Source organism: Siphateles boraxobius, unplaced genomic scaffold (assembly GCF_051911475.1).
Source record: "Siphateles boraxobius isolate OS27281-9 unplaced genomic scaffold, OSU_SipBor_1 32, whole genome shotgun sequence".
NCBI classification, from domain to species: Eukaryota; Metazoa; Chordata; class Actinopteri; order Cypriniformes; family Leuciscidae; genus Siphateles; species Siphateles boraxobius.
Genome location: NW_027508942.1, coordinates 6,157,501 through 6,167,334, shown reverse-complemented (window position 1 = coordinate 6,167,334; position 9,834 = coordinate 6,157,501). Strand labels below are relative to the sequence as shown.

Sequence of the window (9,834 nt, the reverse complement as noted above, 5' to 3'; positions counted from 1 at the left end):
ACGAGATCATGTCGGATCAGGACTGCGCTGCCGGGGACAGGAGCTCTCTGAGCGGCCTGATGCTCGCGTCGCACGCGCCGCTGGATGACGCGCAGCGCGCGGGCCGGATGAAGTGCTCGCGTTGCGGCGCGTCGCGCATGTTTTACTGCTACAGCTGCTGCGCGTTGGTCGGGCTGGAGCCGCGGGACGTTCCGAGCGTCAAGGTTCGTTAAACATCACATTAAACAGCACGCGCTCGCATTATTATCATCACACATAACTCAGTTAGCATGCCTTTAAATAATCAAATTGTAGCTGTGCACATTTAAAGTACAAATTAAACCAAAAGTTTCAATTCTGTCATCAATTGCTCACCATCATGTCGCTCCAAATCCGTATGATTGATGCTTAAAAACGATAAGAATCTGAAATTGAAGTCATATGAAAGTAGACAAATTTACCCGAATTTTCCAGAATTGAGTCACCATGAAATCAATTTTTATTGAATATTGCGGTGTTTATTGTAAATGTCACAACAGCTCAATGCCAATGAAGGAGAAGCAGAAATCTCATTGGTTCTTGGTCGAGCCGAATTTTTTCTTTTCTTTCTCTGTACTCTTAATTTTTTTTGTCATTTAGTGATTGTGAAACACTTTGGTCAACAGCTGTTGCATTAAATGTGCTAAACAAATTAAATTAATTTAAATGTGCACAAATGTAGCGGTTATGAGGTTAATCCATAGACTGAGCCAATTCTTCATGATTGAATTAACTGTGTTCTACATTTTGGAATTATGAGTAAAATAAGGTTTGTGGTGAACATTACTGGAAGACAATTGGCCTTCCGACATAAAAGTTAATCAACAAATCCAAAACCCACAGGAAACTCGTGGCAAAAACACAAAAAACTCAATGCAAAAAACACTAATTCCTTCCATAGTTTTAGGAATAGAAAATGATTTGAGAGTCAGTTCCTCATATGAATCGACATCTCCTTTCATGGTCCACGGAAGAAGAAATATACAATGAATCACACTGTGTGTGTGTTTGTTAAATTGACCTATTATGCTCTTTTTCACAAGATGTAATATGCATCTATGGCGTCCCCAGAATGTGTCTGTAAAATTTCAGCTCAAAGTACCAGATCATTTATTATATCTATTCAAATTTGCCCCTTTTTGTGTATGAAAAAATGCGCCGTTTTTGTGTGTGTCCCTTTAAATGCAAATGAGCTGCTTTTCCCCGCCTCCGTTCAGAAGAGGGCGGAGCCTTCACACGAGCTTCAGAAACTCCGGCAATAACAAAACAAGCCAATCTCACTCATCCAGAATCCCAGAACAACCAGTAGAACAGTTTCAGGCTTTGCTGGATCTTCTGCCATTGCGTTAGAACTGGTCTCTGTTGTCGCTTGTGAAACCAAATGTCGGCTGGCGTGTGTAAACGTGCAGATTAAGGGCCGGTAATATTATAATAAGATCCTCTTCCTACGTCAGAATCTGATCAGCTTATTTTTGACGTGCTTGCAGAGAAAGGCTCACCAAAACAAAGTTACTGGGTTTCACTTTTCATGTTTTCTGTGTTGGTAGAAGCATCAGGGACTCGCTTATAGCATTTAAACACAGAAAAAGTCAGATTTTCATGATATGTCGTCTTTAAAGCTCATGAAACATTTGTCTGGTGTTTTCAGCTGCCGGTGAAGATCGACATCATCAAACACCCGAATGAAACAGACGGCAAGAGCACGGCAATTCAGGCCAGAATCCTCGCGCCGCAAGACGTCACCATCTACACATATCCCTGCATCCCCGAGCTGGACCAGAGCGCAGAAAACGTGAGCGAAACTAGTGCTGGGCGGCATCACCAAAAAATTTATATCACGGTATTTTTCAAAATTATACCGGTTTCACGGTATTTGTTTTTCCAAGCATGACTGGGTGTTAACCACATTTTCTACTGATTGAAAGAGTAAATACTGCAGTAGACGCCTAAAAAATTTAAAATTTGAAAAATTCCACACTAGTATTAATATGATGATCATGTTTACAAAGAGGAGTGGCAGAAATCTCATTATCAATTATAGTTTAACCTCTCCATCTTCTCGTCACGCTCAGTAACACACACATCTGTGCATCACTAGGATTCTAGGATGACGGGAAACTCATTTATACAATTCTTCAACAGGAAGAACAGCTTGTTCCACACGTCATTACGCTATTTCTACATCATTATGCCATTTCTACGCCATTGCGCCATTTCTACGCCATTGTGCTATTTCTACGTCATTGCGCTATTTCTACTTCTATATCATTGCGCTATTTCTACTTCTATATCATTGCGCTATTTCTACGTCATTGCGCTATTTCTACTTCTATATCATTGCGCTATTTCTACATCATAGCGCTATTTCTACATCATTATGCCATTTCTACGCCATTGTGCTATTTCTACGTCATTGCGCTATTTCTACTTCTATATCATTGCGCTATTTCTACATCATAGCGCTATTTCTACATCATTATGCCATTTCTACGCCATTGCGCCATTTCTACGCCATTGTGCTATTTCTACGTCATTGCGCTATTTCTACTTCTATATCATTGCGCTATTTCTACGTCATAGCGCTATTTCTGCGTCATTGCGCTATTTCTACGTCATTGCGCTATTTCTGCGTCATTGCGCTATTTCTACGTCATTTCGCTATTTCTACGTCATTGCGCTATTTCTGCGTCATTGCTCTATTTCTACGTCATTGCTCTATCTACGTCATTGCGCTATTTCTACTCCTACATCATTGCACTATTTGAACGTCATTGCGCTATTTCTACGTCATTGCGCTATTTCTACTTCTATATCATTGCGCTATTTCTACATCATTACGCTATTTCTACATCATTATGCCATTTCTACGCCATTGCGCCATTTCTACGCCATTGTGCTATTTCTACGTCATTGCGCTATTTCTACTTCTATATCATTGCGCTATTTCTACGTCATAGCGCTATTTCTACGTCATATCGCTATTTCTGCGTCAATGCGCTATTTCTACGTCATTGCGCTATTTCTGCGTCATTGCTCTATTTCTACGTCATTGCTCTATCTACGTCATTGCGCTATTTCTACGTCATTGCGCTATTTCTACTCCTACATCATTGCACTATTTGAACGTCATTGCGCTATTTCTGCGTCATTGTGCTATTTCTACGTCATTACGCTAGTTCATAAACGCTGCTTTATCAGGAAGGATAAAGACAGATTAAATGAAAATAACATTGACATTTTCTAAAGACAGTCAGTTCCCTTCAAAGATACATTCATATAAAAACACCTGCTCCGCGTTTTGACTTTGAAACGGTCAGTGCTCATGTTTATTCAACGATGTCAAAGCATTTTAGAAAATCTATTTGTGGCGGGCAGTGTTGATTTTATGAAGCAATGTATGGGAAAAACTGTAATATAATTTGACAGCTGTCAATTATAGTTTAACCTCTCCATCTTTACTGGTAACACACATATCTGTGCATCAACAGTGCAACAGTGAAAAGACCCTCTTAAACAGTGTCGCGCCGCGTTCCCAACGTTGTTTAAGCGACATACACCGGTATTGCAGTATATTAAAAATTAATATAATAACAAAAATAAACACCGGTATTCGGTATGAACTGGTATACCGCCCAGCACTAAGCAAAACCCCTCCGTGTGCTTAGTCCGTCTCGGATTTTACAGATCCCTGTTCTTCCCACAGATCGTGCTGGTGTTTCCCGGACCGGATGCCATGACAGTGGAGGAATTATGGGAGTATTTTTCAGCTGGTGGAGCACAGAGATCAAAGAGATTAAAGGCGGCAGCTTCTGAAACTCTCACCTGCCCGATCCAGAGAGTGGTTTTCATCGACAGCACCTGGAACCAAACCACCAGAATCATCACAGATGAACGTCTTCAAGGTGCCAGCAGATTCTCTCATCTTTAGCGTTTTCACACTTTAAAGTCAATCATGTTATCCCTTAAAACTCACCAAAACGAAAGATTTAAAAATAATTTTCCTTGGAATTTTTTTTCGTGCCTTAAAATATCTTGAATGTAACTCGACACCTTTGCCTCATTTAGTATACGCGGTTCTATGAATATGCAAATGAGCCCCGCCTCCACTCACTCAGCCAGCTCAGAAATCCACTCGTTGACGATCACACGTTGAGCCGATTGGTTACAAGGTAGTTTGTGACGTCAGAAACACCAGCGAAACCATGTTTTAAATAATGGTTATTAATGTGGTGTTTTTAATATGCTTTAAGACAAACCAGGTGTAAATTCATATTAAAACACCACATTAAAAACATGGTTTGAAATCGCTGGTGTTTCTGACGTCACAAACTACCTTGTAACCAATCAGATCAACGTGTGATCGTCAACGAGTGGATCTCTGAGCTGAGGGAGTGGAGGCGGGGCTCATTTGCATATTCATAGAACCGCGTATACTAAATGAGACAAGAGTGTCGAGATACATTCAAGATATTTTAAGCCATAAATGTCACTTTGGTGATCAGTTGAGTTTTAAGGGATAAACTGATTGACTACAGGGGGGACTTGTTCCCAGAACAGTACAATCCATTGTACTTTTATTATGTACTTCTAAATTACAAGTGTGAAACGTTCCTTCACCCGAGGTTAAAAGAGGGGTTTAAGAACGGCGCAGTGTGAAAATCCCTTTTTATGTGTCTGTGTGTCTCAGACGTGACGTTATTGATGTTATTTCTCTGCAGCTTTACCACATGTGGAGCTCAAGAGCAGAAGAACCTGTTTTTGGCGGCATCAGAAAGGCAGTCCGGACACATACCTGGCCACAATAGAGGCCGTTTACTACTTTCTGAAGGACCTGCACAGCCACTACTTCTCGGAGTACACGGGAGAATACGACAACCTGCTGTTCTTCTTCTCATTCCTGCATAAACTCATCAATAAAGCCAAACAGGCTGCTGGGAAAGTGTGAAACAAACAAAATGCATCCATTGCATTCAAATAATAGTTATTGTTTGTCACAGTGAGATTTAAATATTTTTTATTTACAAGTCAAAGGCGCATGCATATTCCCAGAATGGCTGAAACATTCACTTATTGGATTTCTAAGGCACTTCAATGTGTATTTGACAATAAATGATTTCTTGCACTCTCGTTAGTAAAAGGCGTCTCTTATTTTAGCCTGTAAACTGTCGCAGCTCTTCTTGGCGTCTCCCAGGAGCATGGAAGTGTTGGGCTTGTAGAAAATGGGGTTATCGACCGCAGCGTATCCCACACCCAAAGTGCGCTTCATCACGATCACCTGCACGCACGCACACACACACACACACACACACACGCTTAGGCCATGTCCACGCTAGGGGAACGTTTACACGACAACAATATGCTTAAAACGGAGAACTTTTTTTTTTATTGAGTTTTCCTCGTACAGACGACCCCATTGTCAAAACGATCCCTATTCACACGGATTTACAACTAAAATCGCTGTATTCTGCTGCCAGGCCAGTAGATGGCGATGAAACACTAATAACTGAACACATAATACGCATGTGCATGACGTCATCGTCTTCAGAGATTCACATTTTTGTTGTTTACACGGAGACCATTTTCAAAAACTTGTCACAAGTTTTCAAAAGTTTGCGTTTTCAGGGACCCAAAACGCCGTTGTCATGTAAACGAACGGCCAAAACGCATAAAAAGTTTTGCGTTTTTAGTTGAAAACGATGTCGTGTAAACAACCCCTAATACGTTTTCATAACGCTATTTCTACGTCATTACACTATTTCTACGTCATTATGCTATTTCTACGTCATTGTGTTATTTCTACGGCATTGTGCTATTTTTACGTCATTATGCTATTTCTACGTCATTACGCTATTTCTACATCATTACGCCATTTCTACGTCATTACGCTATTTCTACGTCATTGCGCTTTTTCTACGACATTACGCTATTTCTACGTCATTGTGTTATTTCTACGTCATTATGCTATTTCTACGTCATTATGCCATTTCTACGTCATTACGCCATTTCTACATCATTACGCTATTTCTACATCATTACGCTATTTCTACGTTATTACGCTGTTTCTACGTCATTATGCTATTTCTACGGCATTGTGTTATTTCTACGGCATTGTGCTATTTCTACGTCATTACGCTATTTCTACATCATTACGCCATTTCTACGTCATTACGCTATTTCTGCGTCATTGAGCTATTTCTACGACATTACGCTACTTCTACGTCATTGCGCTATTTCTATGTCATTGCGCTATTTCTATGTCATTGTGTTATTTCTACGGCATTGTGCTATTTTTACGTCATTATGCTATTTCTACGTCATTATGCTATTTCTACGTCATTACGCCATTTCTACATCATTGTTTTATTTCTACTGCATTGTGCTATTTTTACGTCAATATGCTATTTCTACGTCATTACGCCATTTCTACATCATTACGCTATTTCTACGTCATTACGCTATTTCTACGTCATTGCGCTATTTCTACGACATTACGCTAATTCTACGTCATTGCGCTATTTCTATGTCATTGCGCTATACATCATTACACCATGTCTACGTCATTGCGCTATTTCTACGACATTACGCTACTTCTACGTCATTGCGCTATTTCTATGTCATTGCGCTATACATCAATACACCATTTCTACGTCATTACGCTATTTCTACATCTTTGCACATGCGCAGTCCTTTCAGTTTCGTTTTCAATCCGATCAAGTGTTTACATGTTCTCTCGATCGGATTAGGAAAGGAATAAACAGACCCTTTCAATCCGATCGAAATTTCGCTCAGATCGAGCTCAACCGGATCGATTAATGTGTTTTACATGAAGCTTTCAGTCCGATTGACTCGTCAATCCCATTACTAACGGATTATTTGGTTGCATATAAACGTAGCCAGTGTGGATTAGAAACTTTTGGAAAACGCTAGTGTGGACATTTTATGTTTTCAAATGTAGACGTAGACCTTATTCACACGGCTGCTACTGCTGTTCAATCTGTGTATTATCAATAATCAATAATTACCTGCTTTGACTTCCACACTTCCAGCACCGGCATCCCAGCGATTATAGAGTTCGGGTCTTCTTGCGCTGCAGAGTTGACGGTGTCATTGGCTCCAATCACGAGCGTCAGGTCGGTTTCTGCACACACACACACACACACACACACACACACACACACACACACACACACACACACAGAAAGAACAATAAGACAGTCATTCTCATGCGATGCGATCAGGTTTCTCCCTCGCTCTACATGCTTATCTGCGCCGGCTAAATAAAAACACGTGCTCCCTTCCGCCAGTCGCGGCGACTCGAGGTTGCATGTCTAGGCACAATTACATAATTAAAATGAATTATTACAAAGATCAGACTCCACATGTGTCCTGAACTCTGCCAAAGTCCGTGGATCATCGGCTCATCCGTCTGTACCGGACAGATACGAGACATGTTTTACACCGCATGCGTAAACAACACACTGACAGCACAGTCAAACGGGCTAACTCGCTCACTACTTCATATTTAATGGAAATCAATGGGCATAAAATGTACTTGGCTATTTAACAATACATTATTACTACTATTTAAAAAAAAGAAAGAAAATAAATTAATACTTTAATTCAGCAAGTATGCATAAAATTAATCAAAAGTGACATTTATAATGTTACAAAAGATTCTATTTGAAATAAATGTTGTTCTTTTAAACATTTTATTCATCTAAGAATCCTGAAAAATAAAATGTATGATGGTTTACACAGAAGTCTGAAGCAGCACGACTGTTTTCAACATTGATAATAATCATAAATGTTTCGTGAGCATCAAATCATCATATTGGAATGATTTCTGAAGGATCATGTGAAAATTCAGCTTTGATCACAGGAATAAATTACATTTTACTATAAATTCACATAGAAAACAGCCATTTTAAATTCGAACAATATTTTGTGATTTTTACTGTATTTTTAATTAAATAAATTTAGCTTTGATCTCAGGAATAAATTACATTTTACTATATATTCACATAGAAAACAGCCATTTTAAATTCGAACAATATTTTGTGATTTTTACTGTATTTTTAATTAAATAAATTTAGCTTTGATCACAGGAATAAATTACATTTTACTATATATTCACATAGAAAACAGCCATTTTAAATTCGAACAATATTTTGTGATTTTTACTGTATTTTTAATTAAATAAATTCAGGTTTTATCACAGGAATAAATTACATTTTTCAATATATTCACATAGAAAACAGCCTTTTACATTGTAACAATATTTTACACTTTTTTATCAAATAAATGCAGTCTTGGTGAGTAGAAGAGACTCTTTCGCAAATATTAAAAGTCTTATCAACCCAACACTAGTGTAGATAGATACTAAAGCTGATTTAAGATGATTTTAATTATTAGGCAAAAGTTGATGTAACAGTCAGATCAGTTCTTAAATAATTTTTTTAAAGCTCTTAATTGACACATTTGATGACTGTAAATAAACTAGATCAGGCACTTCGGCTCTTCTGATCAACATGCTATTAAATCTGCTGTTAAATTCTAGGGACAAGTGTTGCAAATTAGCTTTAGCCACTATGATGCACGCATTGGATGGCTGTTGTCACAGTTGTATCAATGTTTATTATATCTGTCCCTATACAAATAAAACATTAAATAAATAAATCTGACCGGGGAAATCCTCGTTGATCTCGTCCATCTCTAGAACCACGTCGTACGGGACGCCGGCCTCGGCCAGGAGCACATTGAGCTGTCCGGGCATTCGTCCGGCCACCGGGTGAATCCCAAACCTGACACACACACACACACACAGATGATGCAGAATATGAGCTTTATCATCACAACAATTCAACATGAAACTTTTCAACAGCAGAGCAAGTGTGAGTTTATTCAGTTACACTTACTATAGTAAAAAAACACTGCAAAAATGAAGTTCTTTCTCAGTATTTTCGTTTTGTTTTCCAGCACAAATATCTAAACATTCTTAAATAAAGCTACATTTACTAGAGACGCAGAATGACTGAAGATAACAAGTCAAACTCAAAATGAAGTGAGTTTGTGTTTAAAACAAGAACAAATATCAGCCAATGAGGTCAGAAATATAAACTTAATTCAGAAGGAAAATAATTTTTTATTTATAGTCCATCTGCAGATATTTATTCTAGTTTTAAGCAAAAAAAATGATCAATGATCTTAAGTCATTTTGCTTTAAGAATGTTTATTTGTACTGGAAAACAAGACAAAAATACTAAGAAAGATTTTTGTTTTTTTTGCATAATGCATAATTACACGACTAACTATAATTATATAGTAAGTGCATGTTGTTATTAATATTACTCAGAACTTATTAGTATAAATACACTAACAAGAGCACCTGAAAACAAAGTGTAAGCGTTTATTCTTCAAGCTGTCTTCTCCTCCATCTGTGATGTAAATACTCTGAGAATGTTTTACACTTTCCCTCTTTATTTACAGAAAGCCTGCGTTTTTACCAGCGTTTTTTTATTAGACACAGATGTGTTTTGTCTCCTTTTTAACAGAATTACGCTGCTGACCTGCCAAGTATTCAAGACATTAAAAACATTGGAAGTGTGAGAGTTCAGCATGCGCTTATTTTGATGTTCTCGCTGATTTAAGAGTCGTGCGACTGACCTCACAGTTTTGCCCTGTTCCTTCAACATCTTCACCATATCAGCGATGGGATACTGAGCCTTGGCCGCGCACAAACCCCAGCCTGTCCGAGAACACACACACACACACACACACACACACACACACACACACACACACACACACACACACACC

General features: G+C 38.6%; 2 protein-coding genes across 2 annotated transcripts in view; one reads left to right on the top strand and one right to left on the bottom strand.

Moving 5' to 3' along the window:
* Positions 1–8: 8 nt before the first annotated feature.
* dtwd1 (DTW motif tRNA-uridine aminocarboxypropyltransferase 1) lies at positions 9–5,145 on the top strand. The gene is made up of 4 exons (XM_077194701.1): positions 9–203; positions 1,667–1,810; positions 3,722–3,920; positions 4,737–5,145. The coding sequence occupies exons 1-4, from the start codon at positions 9–11 to the stop codon at positions 4,961–4,963; spliced, it is 765 nt and encodes a 254-aa protein (XP_077050816.1). The 3' UTR covers positions 4,964–5,145.
* Positions 5,016–9,834, bottom strand: part of nnt2 (nicotinamide nucleotide transhydrogenase 2) — a 34,910-nt gene continuing 30,091 nt past the window's right edge. The window contains exons 18-21 of the mRNA XM_077194646.1: positions 9,682–9,763; positions 8,701–8,819; positions 7,041–7,156; positions 5,016–5,293 (exon numbers count right to left, since the gene is read on the bottom strand). Of these exons, the coding sequence (XP_077050761.1) occupies positions 5,147–5,293; positions 7,041–7,156; positions 8,701–8,819; positions 9,682–9,763 (464 nt within the window). The 3' untranslated portion in view covers positions 5,016–5,146. The remainder of the gene's footprint in view (positions 5,294–7,040; positions 7,157–8,700; positions 8,820–9,681; positions 9,764–9,834) is intronic.